At 44.4% G+C, this 13,386-nt stretch overlaps 7 protein-coding genes across 8 annotated transcripts; 5 read left to right on the top strand and 2 right to left on the bottom strand.

Moving 5' to 3' along the window:
- Positions 1-2,803: 2,803 nt before the first annotated feature.
- RB195_025134 (uncharacterized protein) lies at positions 2,804-3,106 on the top strand (the record flags this gene model as incomplete). The annotated part of the gene is made up of 1 exon (XM_064213158.1): positions 2,804-3,106. One exon carries the CDS (start codon positions 2,804-2,806, stop codon positions 3,104-3,106), a length of 303 nt encoding a protein of 100 aa, XP_064069039.1.
- Positions 3,107-3,165: 59 nt separating this feature from the next.
- Positions 3,166-3,582, top strand: RB195_025133 (uncharacterized protein; the record flags this gene model as incomplete). The annotated part of the gene is made up of 1 exon (XM_064213157.1): positions 3,166-3,582. The coding sequence occupies one exon, from the start codon at positions 3,166-3,168 to the stop codon at positions 3,580-3,582; it is 417 nt and encodes a 138-aa protein (XP_064069038.1).
- A 1,791-nt stretch (positions 3,583-5,373) lies between these two features.
- Positions 5,374-5,814, bottom strand: RB195_025132 (uncharacterized protein; the record flags this gene model as incomplete). Its single annotated transcript, XM_064213156.1, has 1 exon — positions 5,374-5,814. The coding sequence occupies one exon, from the start codon at positions 5,812-5,814 to the stop codon at positions 5,374-5,376; it is 441 nt and encodes a 146-aa protein (XP_064069037.1).
- A 929-nt stretch (positions 5,815-6,743) lies between these two features.
- RB195_025131 (uncharacterized protein) lies at positions 6,744-9,742 on the top strand (the record flags this gene model as incomplete). Of its 2 annotated transcripts, XM_064213155.1 has the most annotated exons (2): positions 6,744-6,797; positions 8,987-9,742. In XM_064213155.1, the coding sequence occupies 2 exons, from the start codon at positions 6,744-6,746 to the stop codon at positions 9,740-9,742; spliced, it is 810 nt and encodes a 269-aa protein (XP_064069035.1). The 2 variants fall into 2 exon arrangements, with proteins under 2 accessions (XP_064069035.1, XP_064069036.1); XM_064213154.1 differs by lacking the exon at positions 6,744-6,797 and having other exon boundaries at positions 9,179-9,742.
- Positions 9,743-9,967: 225 nt separating this feature from the next.
- Positions 9,968-10,600, top strand: RB195_025130 (uncharacterized protein; the record flags this gene model as incomplete). The annotated part of the gene is made up of 1 exon (XM_064213153.1): positions 9,968-10,600. One exon carries the CDS (start codon positions 9,968-9,970, stop codon positions 10,598-10,600), a length of 633 nt encoding a protein of 210 aa, XP_064069034.1.
- A 284-nt stretch (positions 10,601-10,884) lies between these two features.
- On the top strand, positions 10,885-11,265 carry RB195_025129 (uncharacterized protein; the record flags this gene model as incomplete). The annotated part of the gene is made up of 1 exon (XM_064213152.1): positions 10,885-11,265. The coding sequence occupies one exon, from the start codon at positions 10,885-10,887 to the stop codon at positions 11,263-11,265; it is 381 nt and encodes a 126-aa protein (XP_064069033.1).
- A 1,324-nt stretch (positions 11,266-12,589) lies between these two features.
- On the bottom strand, positions 12,590-13,330 carry RB195_025128 (uncharacterized protein; the record flags this gene model as incomplete). Its single annotated transcript, XM_064213151.1, has 1 exon — positions 12,590-13,330. The coding sequence occupies one exon, from the start codon at positions 13,328-13,330 to the stop codon at positions 12,590-12,592; it is 741 nt and encodes a 246-aa protein (XP_064069032.1).
- Positions 13,331-13,386: the final 56 nt, after the last annotated feature.

Below are 13,386 nucleotides of genomic sequence, written 5' to 3'. Positions count from 1 at the left end.
AGATGCTCTCATAATTCTTTTTCCCAAGAAGCTATCCATCACGGGACCTCGGAATTACCGATGAATGTCACTGCTGCGTGTAATGTAGAAGATTCTGAAGCGGACCATCCTTGATCGGCTAGTAAAACATCGACCGGAGTAAACAGAAACCACCCGTTACAAGCAACCGGGATTTCACCCTGGTTTATCGACGATTGATCAGGTGTTTATTGTGAGGAGAGTGAATGAAGTATGGCACCGATATGTGGAGCTTCTACGGTTAGGTTTTCTAGAACTCGAAGCCGCTTTCGGTTCTTCTCACCTTTGCCATTATCACAACGAGCTTTGTGCCGATGGAGGAGTACGGACGTATGGACGTACGTACGGATTGGAGGCATAGGCAGCGCCGGTGATGGAGAAGCTTGACGGCATGGAAAGAAAGCTGTTTAGGCGATTGTTAGCTTTGGACGATAGTGTGCCATAACGAAGAAGTTTACTCAGTAGTAGAAATGTTGTACCGGCGGATGACACTTGGAAAACATTAACATCTTGCCAGATAGTCATACAGAACCGTCGCCGTTTCTTTGGTCACATTATAAGAAGATGGTCTGATTATCTTGTCCAAGTCGTCCAGAAAATTCTCGCCGACTCAAACTGGAAATAGCCTCCTGGTTGTTAAACAAAAGAAAGAAAAGTGGTGGTAAAAGATGATCGGAAAAGATTCGGCGTTGAGAGGCAGTTCAGTCGAGAGGTAAATTTCCGACGTTTATGGAATAATGACGGATGGATAGATTTTATGCGTTTTAGCTGAAGATCGAACAGGATGGGTTTGGATATGTTTGAGGACGACACACCCCACCAACGATGCGGATAGCCGCGTCAGGCCGTAACACCCGCCCGCTGATTAAGAGAAGTCTAAGTAAATCACTACACGTCCAAGATGAATGAAAATTTTTCAAAATTCCAGTCGAATGATATCTTCAAAAGTACCATGGTGAAAGAAAAGAAAAAGCAAATATAGCGATAGCTGTAAATATAGCATATAATCATGATCATGATATATAATAACGGGCTTACTCTGTCACGTGTGTGTGTCAGTCACGAAATTCGAAAAGGAGGGTGCGACGGGTCCATCGGCGTCGAGTTGTTCCCTCGACGTCAGAAAGCTATAAAACGGCGTGCGACGGATCCACCGGTGTCGGGTTGGTGCACCGGCGCCAGATAGCAATAATATCGGGTGAGACGGATCCCGCGGCATCGAAATGGTGGGCAGTAACTTCGTGTGCATGTCGCAAAAGATAAATGGGATGTTTCATAGCCGTAGCCGCTGGGCGCGTTGCTTTTCTCCTTTATGACTCCTCCACATGTCTATTTCTTTCTTTCTCCATTCGCATCAAGTTGGCAGCATACTTTCCTCAGAAGGTGGACACACGCATGCAAACGGCTGCGTAAACAGTAGCGAAAGGTTTACATGATCTGACGTAGAACGTTATCTTTATCAGTTGGATAAAGTCTTTCACTTCATTTTGTGCTTAAACATCATTCATTGATAACTCTTGGAGGGGTACAGGAGGATAACTTAAATTTCGAGTAATACTTTCAAATTGTGTCATTATGTTGGTATCGACGGAGTGTTTGAAGCTGAAGATTGGACATTCTCCAAATTTAGAACTGACGCGGTTAGAAAAAACTATGAAATGTTTTGCCTTTATTTGCAATAAAAAAAGATGGGGGATTGTTAGAGACACACAAGTCTAATTTCACAGAAAAGGGCGCTAATATTGATTTCCGCTGATCAGTGAAGGGGAGCGAAGCGAACACCACAGAAAGTCTGAAGTTTAGCTTAGCTTTAGCCGGACGTTCAGGCTGGTAAAATATATAACATAATACTATAATACAGTGTACAATAATATAATATTGTATATGCAAGCTTCATTGCAATTTATAAATCAAATCCAAGAGCTACCATCTCACAGCATTGTGTTGTCATGCCAAGAGATCATGTGTTCAGCTTGCATCGATTTATACTCCTCAAAATTCAGACAGAAGCAACTACAGCATCGAGAAGTAGGATGGAGAAGGCCATTCACAAGTTCTAATCAGATCTCTTCGACAGCCACGTTCACTTGCCTCTTTACCACCTAAGAAAAGATGGACATTTCATTGCAGAGGTCCTCCCTTCCGAAGTCGGAAATGCTGTCATTTCCGTAAAAAATCGTACTTCGCCCGGTCCCTCCAGAAGTTTCCAGAAAAAAAGAAAAAATACAGAATCAAGCCTGAACGTCCGAAGTACCTACCGCCAATCTTCATCATCACACTAGCGAGGCTCTTCACTGGCTATCTGTCGGAATGCAAGGTTTCTAAGCAATGAAAAATCAGCAAGACCGTGCTGTTATATAAGAAGAGAGAATAACATGACATCAGCAACTATCGCCCAATCTGCTTACGATCTCTCATTTACAAGCTCTACAAGCTCTCAATCCACAAGCTCTTCAGAAGAGTGATTTCTGAGAGGATAGGAAGAACATTAGATGAAGGACAGCCATGCGAACAGACGGGGTGTCGAAAGGGTTCAGTACGATTGACCACAAACACACGGTTTCAAAACACAGAAGTATCGTGAGAGTACAAGATGCTGCTGTGTCTCACTTTTAGTGGACAACCAAAGCATCCCTACTCAGTAAATAAAGGTACTTCGAGAGTTGTGCAGTAACTTTACGACCAGAATTTCGTCATTCTTCAAGAATATCATCATTGACTCGAAGAGGAGGTTCGTCAGGTAGACACTTCATCCAAAATATTCAGTGCCACTCTTGAAAACGCGATGAGGGAATTGGAGTGGGATAACATGGGAGTGGAAGTTAAATGCCGTCATTTACACCATGTTCGTTTCGCTGATGACATCGTCCTAATGACATCAAGCATCAATAAAGCAGAACGGAAGCTGGCTGAATTTGATGAATTGTGTAAAAAGATTGGCCTTCAGCTGTACCTAGACAAGACCATGTTTATGAGGAACGGATGGGTTTCTGGGGCCCCGTTCACGCTCAACGGAACGAATGTGTCCGAATGCTCCAGCTGTGTATATCTAGGTCGGGAAATCGATGACGAACGGCATGACCTCTGAGCTCGGCAGAAAGAATACAGAATTGGAGAGCATACAAGAGCATCGAGAATGTAGTGAAGATGACTAAGAACATCCGGCTCCGTGCTCACCTATTCAACACCACCGTTCTTCCTGCTTTGAACTACGCTTCAGAAACGTGGACGTTTCGTAAGCAGGAGGAAAATGCGATCAGCATCATAGAACGCGGAATTGAAAGGGTGATGCTAGGAGTAACCCACTTCACGCAAGTGAAAGAAGATATTCAAAGTACGCTCCTACGTCACCGATTGAATCTCCCACGAGAAGGAACTGGGCAACCCTTGTGCGCGATCGGAAAAAATGGAAGTATTACTGGTGCCCGCTCGATCAGATCGATGAACAACGGGAGCACAGATGACAGGCGAAAATGCTGCGGAATAGGCGATTTAGGAGACGATGCTTATATCCGAATTCATTTTCTTGGAAAAAGCCTCTTAAGTATGCGTGCGGCTGCTTAACCGCTTCTCTGCATTCTGCTTTCTTTTTTTTTTATCTTTAACTTCCACAAAACATTACTTCTTCGCATTTCACTACCACTTTTTCATCCTGTTCTTTTGTTGTACTAAGTCATTTGATTTTTGATGTTTATTGCTTCCGTTCGCAGCTCGTGTACACTTTTCCTTTTTTCTGTTGCAAAAGGTCTCTATTGATTATTGATATCATAGCTGGAGCAGCTCAGCGCACTGTTTGTAGTTCTTCGCACAGAACGAAGGAGTATATTAACACATCTCAAGCTGTTGTTCAAACAAAAATTGGCGAGATTGGTATGCAAGCGCTCTCTTTTGCTAAAATCACCAACGAATCTTTGGAGCGAAACACTGATCTTGTCATTGAAAAGGTGTTTCTTGTTTTGAAGACAAAAATCACACAAGAAGTGGTCGATGAGGTGGAAGCTAAAAAAAGAGAGCAGAATGGATTGTGATCACGTGGTTTAGCCGGAACAGGTACTGGTAGACCTTTTATGGAAAGACAGAGACATCTCGGAGAAAAAGCGGCCAATGCCCTTGGTGTGCTTGAAGTAGAGTGCTTATCTGGAGTAGTTTGCAAGTTGGGGAAGTTTAACGATAACAACTCGCGTGTTGTTAAATTTGTACTCCTTTGCTTTTACTGGGCTAACGCTCTCTAGTGCACACCTTTGCCGCGCAAATTTTTCGTAAATTTTTTTCGGCAAGACTATGACTGCGGCAGAGCGAAAACGGGGTTATGAGTTATGGCACGAGACTCGTCCAAGAAATAAAGGGTCAAACACTCATCTACGCATGAGTGGGTTGTTTACAACGAACTGTTCACTCACATCACGGAAGTTCCTCGCAAATCATTGACGGTCAACTTGTAATAGTGTATTTCTCTGAATGAAGATGTATTTTGTTTAACGCACCCAGCACAGTAAACCAATTGTACCTTTTCACTTTTCACAGGAAAAGACGAGGGGTAGTCGATGTCAAACAAACACATATTAAGGGGTGTAAAATGCAAGAAAAAAAAAGAAGAAGAAATGTAGATGATGTGAAGTATTTTTTGAAGTTATTTTGCTGGCATTATTCTCCACGCCTTTTGGTCCGGGACTAGCGTGGGAAAATAATACTAAACGACTGAAAGGCATATATTAGATTGGTGCAAAAGAAATGCAGGTTTTCCACCTTAAATCTAAATTAATATAACTCAGATATAACAAAATTTATTTAATCAAAGTAATCTCCGTTACAATTAACGCACTTTTGCCAACGAGAAACGAGCTTCTTAATGCCAATATCATAAAAGTCTGGGGTTCTGGAAACGAACTCATCGAAGGCAGTTTCTGCATCGTCATGGTTTCTGAAGTGTTTCTCCCGCAAGAAGTTATCAGGGTGCTTGAAAAAGTGAAAGTCAGTAGGCGAAAGGTCTGGCGAGTATGGTGCATGATCCAGAGTTTTATAGTTCAACTCATGCAGCTTTTGCCGTGAGACGTGAGATCTAGCGTTGTCATGAAGAAAGATCGCTCCTTTTCATTGATCTACGCCAAGCATAAACTTCGCAGTTTCAGTTTCAGTGTACTTTCAGTTTAAGTGCATTTCGTCGATTTGCTGGCAGTACTTTTCTGCTGTAATTGCTTCACCCGGGTTCAGAAAGGTGTAGTGGATCATACCCGCTGCAGACCACCAAACCGTAATCATAATCTTCTTTTGGTGAGTTTTCGAGTTCGGGTGATGTCGTGGAGCTTCTTTCTGGTCCAGCAACTGGGCAGATCGTCGCCTGTTATCATAAAGTATTCATTTCTCATCGCAAGTCGCAATCCGTTCGAGAAATGGATCGTTTTCATTGCGCAAAAGATGGGCCGACGACATCTCAAAACGGCGATTTTTCTGACTTTCGGTCAATTCATGTGTAGCCCACTTGTCAAGCTTCTTGGTCATACCAATCTGTTTCAAATGGCGAACAACTGTAGTGTGATCGACATTGAGCTCCTTGGCAATATCTCGTGTGGTTTTGCGTGGATCAGCTTCGACTGTCGCCTTCAATAAGTCGTTATCAAGTGGGTCGTCTTCGAGGCTGGTGTTGCCGGCACGAAACTTTTGGAACCAACGTTGTACTGTGCATTCGTTGATACTTCCCTGGTCCCATACTTCGTTGATATTTCGAGCGGTTTGAGCGGCAGTCCGGCCCAGTTTGAACTCGTAGAAGTAAATTTGACGAAAATTGCGATTAGACATCTGAAAATAAAAACCAAATTATTTTTATAATAAGCGACTTGAATTAAATTCCATATGCATATTTAAAAGACTCATATAATAAGCTTTCCAACAATGTGTAACACCTCATAAAAAGCCTTAGTTTATCGAAAAAAAATAGTGTTGAAACTAATAAAACAAAAAAACCTGCATTTCTTTTGCACCTACCTAATAGATAAGAAGAAACGCGAGAATATAAGTACGAAGACAAGATAAAGAGTGTAAATTATACAGTGCGTTCCGCACTAAGCCTGACAGACTTGCTTTAGAGCGAGTTGTTTTAAAAACTTTTTACAGAAAAAAGAGGGAAATGTTGAGTATGAGAGAAGAAATCAAAACGAGTATCGGGTATATACAGTCAGCTGTCAGTTTGAGGACAAACCATCGAACATCGAACACAACATTGAATTGCTCTATTTTTCGATGGTCGGGATAGTACTACCGACAACTTAGAAGCCTATCCATGGTACAGGTTGGCGCCTACTCTTGCTATTGTTTTTATGTCCAAGATTGAAAAACCTATAATAGACAGCAAACCTCTGCTATATTGTCGTTACATAGATGATTGTTGCGTCGTCTGCCTAACACAGGCAAAATTAGACACGTGCTTCAGTCTTCTCAACGAGCAGTGTTCGCACATCAAGAGAGAAGCAAGGGAGAAGCCATTAGACAACTGGTTGGCTTTCTTGATTGTGCATATTTACTTGCGAAATGGGATATGGAAGACTAAGTGGCGCAGGACGGCGGCAAGAGTCTCATCGAGTACCTATCCGTTCTATTTGTCTTACGTACCTGATGATATGAGCAGAGCGGTACGGAACTATCGCGAAAAGCTGATCTTCAGAACGACGTAAGGGTTGTGGAAATACCACCAGCAAACCTCAAGTGTCAGCTGCTGCGTAATCGTGCGTATGACCGACTCTGCACAACTCCCAGCTGCGCGATTTGCTCGTATGGCATTGAAGGTGATTGTATGCTATCAGGAGTGGTGTATCGTATCGCGTGCAGGTTGTGCGGTGACGATTGTATGAGGGAAGCGGAACGCCCACTGTGTGTTCGGGACAAGGAGCATCTCGATAAACTCGCAAAATCTAAACTCTCCACCCCCGTTTGGAGCACACCGAAGAATAAGCCATCAAAACTCTGAAATACAGGTAGAGGTTACGATACTATCGTTCGAGTTCGAGATGATAGCAGGCAGAACACTAGAGGCATTTTGGATCACCTCCAAATCTCCAAAAATGGAAAGTAGTGATGAGTGTATTGCGGTCACAAGCGAACTAGCCCCATATCAAAATCTGTACGAGCCGTCACGTCCCTATAAAAAATCCTTCTGACTCGTAATTGTGGTACGTGGTGGTCTGTTGCGTTACCAAGTCTAGCGAATGAGGTAAGCATTTGCTAATGTGTTCCTGTTTGAGTTTACCTATCGTTTGGATGCTTTCTGTAGGGTGATGAGGTGCTTGAGAGAATAGATCACTAATGGTTTTGATTTTTTCAGGCTCTCACAAAGGCGAAAACGCCGAAGCGTTAGCTGCTAATAAATATCAATGCCAATCTTACAGCTCAAGAAAATCAATTAAAATTACGTTTCAAATGCCGAGATTCAAAGACAGTCGAACATGGGCAGTCCTCAGTTTCTTTCGAAGGTTGATCCGGTTACGAATTCTTCACGGCAGAGCTACACCTACATCGATCGGTATGAAATATTTTCGATCTGGAATTTGAAAGGATAAAAGGATAAAGATTCTGGTGCTTCGATGTCCGCTTGGGATGGACCCCCTATGTTCACTTCAATTCAGAAATTCAGAATCGTTTGAGGTTTACGAACGTGTAACTGGCCTATAAAATGACTTGCGGTGGCTAGCCGTTGTGTCAAGTCAGTGTTTTCATCCTCCCAGACAAGTCTGGCACCAATTTATCGACCCCTGAGGATGAAATGCTTTGTAAACAGTAGGGCGGGCTCGAACCTCCGATCAATCGTGCAGGAAGCGGAACTTCTAACCGCTACACTGCACCCGCCCCAGTTTGGAATTAAAGGCATCACCCTACGAATCTGAGGTGGAGCAGATTTCAGGTGGAGTATTCGTATACAGGATGGGAGGCTACGGAGAGGGTGGTGATTCCGTCCATTTCTTCCTAATTGCCGTAAAAAACGGCCCGGAAGATACGGCTTCATTCGTTTTGGCGCACCATTTTGTACAAGAGGTTCGATTGGAGCGCGCCAGTCTTGTGCGGCGCCGCATCTTACAGGACGTTTTTTACGGCAATTAGCAAGAAATGGACGAAATCACCTCCCTCTCCGTAGTCTCCCATCCCGTATACAAATACTCCACTTGAAATCTGCACCACCTCAGATTCGTGGGGTGATGCTTTTAACTCAGATATTTTGTTGTGTGGTACTCATGTGTGTCATAAAATTCTTCCATAATTCTATTGTTATAAAAGACCTACGACGGAGAACGCTTGTGAAATGAACTCTCCTGTCAACATTTATCACTGTATTGAGCTAATGGACAAGTATTGGGCTTTTTCTTCAAAGTGAAAAATGCACATATAAATAAAAAAACATTCAGGATAAACCAAATATTATATGAAACTAGATGAAGAAATATTTATTCTTAAGGGAGGTTCCATTTCAATTTTTTAGATCTATTGATCCTCACTGAAATGAAACTTCCCTCAAGAATAAGTACTTCTTCATCGAGTGATATATAACATTTTTGTTTTTTTTAGTTCTATTGATTCTCATCCTCCACAACGGTTTACCGCCTCATAGTGGCGTGGAAGTGACTCTGAGCGTCGAACTGCGATGCAGAGCGGAGGTTCGTCCTCCTGCAGGGTCTTCCATGCTGAGATGGAGTTCGACACATCCGACATTCCGACTTCTCAGAATCGGAAGCCTAGCTAAGAGTAAACCACTGCTAAGATTCACCACCTTCTTGGCAAAATGTCGCAAGGTGGTTCCCTGATCCATATAGGTTGGGCGACGACCTGTGGTGAAAGCTAAGCTCGCCGTGGCAGGGTTGCTTAGTTTGGGGAGAAGTCCCTTTGCCACTCCAGCATATTCACTGCCTCAGTACCCTGCACACTGGGCCCTGCCGTCTCAGACGTCGGACGGTATGGCGACCGGTGAGAGGCGATCAAATCTCAGGTTGCTCAGGACGTCATTGATTCTGGACCAAGGCGACACACGCACGACTCGCCATGGAGACTGGGTACTTACAACGCGAGAACAGTTTCCACAGACGCTGACCTGCATGCCCTTCTCCGAGCTGCAGAGCATATCAAATTTCACGTGATTGCTCTGCAGGAGACCAAGTGCAGAAGGAGCGACGCACGACAGATGAATGACGGTACACTCGTCATTCGTGGAGAGAAGGTTCCGTCGCGAAATGTAGGCGGTGTTGGTTTTGTTGTGCACCCATCTGTCGTCCATCTCGTCGATTCTCACGAGATCCTGTCACCTCGTCTGGCCATTCTTCGCCTCCGCCCTCTGCGCCAAAAATCCATCAGTATCATCAACTGCTACTCACCAACATCAGCAGCTGATGAATCCGTATTGGACGCGTTTTACGAGGAGTTGGAGGAAGCCATCCGCAACGAGAAGTCCTTCTACAAAATTGTTGTCGGAGACTTCAACGCAAAACTAGGAAAGGAATACAGGATTGAAGGATTTGGACAAGGGGACCGGAATGAAAATGGCAATTGTCTCTCCGGGCTGTTGTCCGCCGCTCGCCTTTTTCATGGGAACTCCTTGTCCCAAATTGACAGTCATATCGAGGAGGACCCAAACGTAGACTACGAGATGCTGCTCAGAGGATTGCGAGCCGGAGCTGGGCGTGCCTCGAAGCCGCGCACGACAAGCTTGGATCGGACTTCGAAGACCACTAAGGAATTGTTGGAATGAAGATGGACTTTGAGGCTTGATCCAAATTCATCGCACATTGAACGGTTACTAACAAACAATAGCTGAAGAAGAGCGTTGCTTTCAAAATACAGGCAGAAGAAGATTTTGAAAGCAGCACAAAGAAGAACAAGTTGAAAGAAGTGGCGCAGGGATCTCCGCGAATATAATATTCCGCTAGTAGCCTTGCTGAGCAAAGACGGGACTCGCACGTCTTCTCGTCGTGAGATGGAAATCATTACGGAGAGGTTCTGCTCGAACCTTTTCCGTTCATCAACTTGTGTGTCAAGCCCGATCATCCCCAGTGGTGAAGCTCCACCACGGATTCTCCCTTCGGAAGTACGAGTCGCTATCAAGAGCATGAAATCTGGCACAGGCATCGGATCTGATTTTATATCCTCAGACTTTCTTCGTGCTGGTGGGCATCCGCTTCATGTAATCTTAGCAGCGCACATGACATCCTACCTTCAGAAAAATATTATTCCAGACCAGTGGAAGACCTCGCGAACCGTTCTTATCCATAAGAAAGGTGACCGTGAGGACCTTCGGGACTACCGTCCGATATGCTTGCTGAGCGTGTTATACAAAGTCTTCACCAAGATCATCCTCACGCGCGTATCCAGGACGCTGGATAAAGCTCAGCCTCAAGAACAAGCCGGATTCCGTCAGGGGTTCAGCTGCTTGGACCACATCCAGACCGTGTCGAGGGTCATAGAGGTTCCCCGGGAATACCTCCTGCCCCTTGTTCTAACCGTGGTCGACTATGAGAAAGCCTTCGACAGCGTAGAAACGAATAAAAAAAGAAACGAAACGCAGTACTGCCAGCTCTGGTCGATCAAGGTGTGGACGCGTCGTATGTGAGGATATTAGCCAATTGCTACGATCGATGCACGAATAGGATACAGCTTTTCTGCCGCCCTCTCACCATACCCATTGGAAAGTGGGTACGACAAGGCGATACTATATCGCCGAAGTTGTTGCTGTTCACGGCTGCATTGCAAACGGCTGCATTGCAATGGATAATGAGATAATGAGATCACTTTCCCTGGAAGAAAGAGGCATACATGTTGATGGAAAATTTCTCTCGAACCTTCCTTTTGCGGACGACATCGTTCTTTTCGAGCAGTACCAATGAAGCAGAAACGATGCTCAACGAATTGAACGAAGTAGGGAAAAGAATAGGACTGCGAATTGACAGAAAGAAGACCCAGTTCATGAAGAACGCCTACTGCGAGGACAGAGGACCACAACTTGAAGGCTCCCAAATCGTGGAAACTTCGTCATACGTATACCTCGGACGTTCTATGAACATGGAAAACGACTTGAAGGAAGAACTGAATAGAAGAAAGAGAGCAACATGGGCAGCATTTGCAGCCGTCAGTGAAGCTACGGACCAACCGAGGGACCAAGATCTTCGTGCTCATCTGTTCGACTCGACAGTTCTTCCAGCGCTCTGTTACGCAGTGGAGACGTGGGCAGACATCGCTGCAAGGTCTAGGAAGCTACTTACTACCCAGAGCTTTTGAGAGATGCCTTCTGAAGTTTAGCTAGCGCACATAACACCTAGCCGGTCTTCGTAGCTCCGACTTAAGAGCAATGTTCCATCTTCGCGACCCAGCGGAATACATATCGAAAACAAAGGATAGTTGGGCTGGTCACAATATGAGAAGAATAGACGATAGATGGATTGAAAGAACGCAAGAGTGGATCCCATGAGTTGTTATACGCCCTCAAGGGAGAATGCCAACGAGATAGGCTGACATGTTCGCTACACGGATGGGCTAGCTGAGAACTCAGCTGGATACGGCTGAAGGACTTCGTCAACGTCACCCACGAAATGTGAGAACATCTTGGATGACAATGGGGAGGGAACGAAACGAGTGGAAGAGATGCTGGGGCACGCACGTCCAGTGAAGACGGGTCATCTATGTATCTAAGTAAGTAAGTTGATTCTCATCTTGTCAGATCATTAAAATAGAGTGTCAAGTTGACAAAACGGTGCATTGTGCATAGAGAACATCGCATGCGGCACGAAACAATTTTAAAAAAGAACGGAATGACCTGGGATAACACAGAAAAACTTCAAAAAGTGGAAATAACCAACAAGGTGATCAAAAAGTATCGGGCAAAGGAGAGGAAAAACAAGAAAGTGGAGGGTACGCTGTTGAAGCTTCTTTGCAGAAGCTTCTCGTTTTAACAGAGAAAAGGAAAAAGAGGCATTTTTCATTGGACCGACAATTGAGTCGAGCAGTGTGTCCTCCTTCTTCAAAAGGCATTTTTCATTGGATTGTTTCTTCAAAGTACCAAATGCAAATTTTGAGGTGCGAAAGCAATCGGCGTAAGCTGCTTTCAAACATTGCTCGTTTATACACAGCACACATCTTTGCTTCAGCGGCTTTGTCTTCTCGGTCACAGGCAGCATACAACGAACCTGAATCTGAATCGTAAAAAGAGGCAAAGCTAAAAATGGGGTTGTAGATTGCGGGATCCGGGGTGATTTCGCTCACCCCTCCCTAAATACCCCCGCTGTGGTAACTTGTGGTAGATTCACTTGTTGGGGATTTTTTCCCTGCCACGCGGGACTTGTATGACTTGTTCGACTGTTCCGAGACTTGCTCACAATAGGTTTATCCAGCCTTTAGAGCGCCACAAGCATAGGGAATGCATGCTTATATACAGTACACATATATGTAAACATGAGTCATAAAGCCCGCTAGGCAAAAAAAGATAAATGTAACATACAGAATAACATAAACATAGCAAAGAAGAATCTATACTAGAGCAAAATAATGACCCTATCTACTTATCAACTGTAGTCGACTTGTCGACACTCCCGCCCACTATTGGTCCTCATCCGTCGAGCTCTTTCTTGAGTTCCTCGATCCTGCGTCGTAAGGTGTTCCTCGCGTTTGGTACATTGCAAAGGGCGCGATGATGTCCTCCGTCGTCCGACGTTAGGTCATCTGCGATAGTTCCTCTAATTCTTTCACAGTACCAACATCGTCTCGGCTTGAACTTGCACTTGTCAGGTTGGCATTGATCAAGGCAGTGCTTGCAGAGCCCTCCATAACGTAAGATATTGTACCGTTCATCCTCATCTGTTACTTGTGGGTAGGAGTCAGAATAATGTTGCCCGACTCTGTTGCAGAAGGCGCATTTTACCCAATTTTCAACACCGCGTGAGGATTCTCCAATTTTTCGGAATGGAAAATTTCGAAGAACTTGTTCCATCTGCAGTAGGTCTTCGCGTAATCTTCTGCGTCTCCAAGTTTCGTCATCTATTTCTTTGTTGTTATCGCGCGCATCTTCCTCATCGCTTGAAATGTTTTGTAACGCAGGCACGTGGTCTTCATCCATCGGCTCGTCTTTGCTATATTCCTTTACCTCGTCAATCATCTGTTCGAAGTAATCAGGATCTGACCTTGGTTCTTGATTGTTTTTCGGAGTCTTGTAGTAAACGTCATTGTCATAGTATTCATCGTTCACTTGTTCGTGATTAGGAGAAACTTGTTGTGCGTGCCGTGTTTCGCAATTTACTTGTACTTGTAGGCCAGTCAGTTCTAGCCTTTTTGGTGATGTCGTGTTGTTCATCGCATCGGATTTTTCCTCTTCATCTGTTTTCGTCGCGTTTGTTCTGGATTCCAGTT

Source organism: Necator americanus, chromosome X (assembly GCF_031761385.1).
Source record: "Necator americanus strain Aroian chromosome X, whole genome shotgun sequence".
NCBI lineage: Eukaryota > Metazoa > Nematoda > Chromadorea > Rhabditida > Ancylostomatidae > Necator > Necator americanus.
This window is presented reverse-complemented; position numbering and strand designations above follow the sequence as displayed.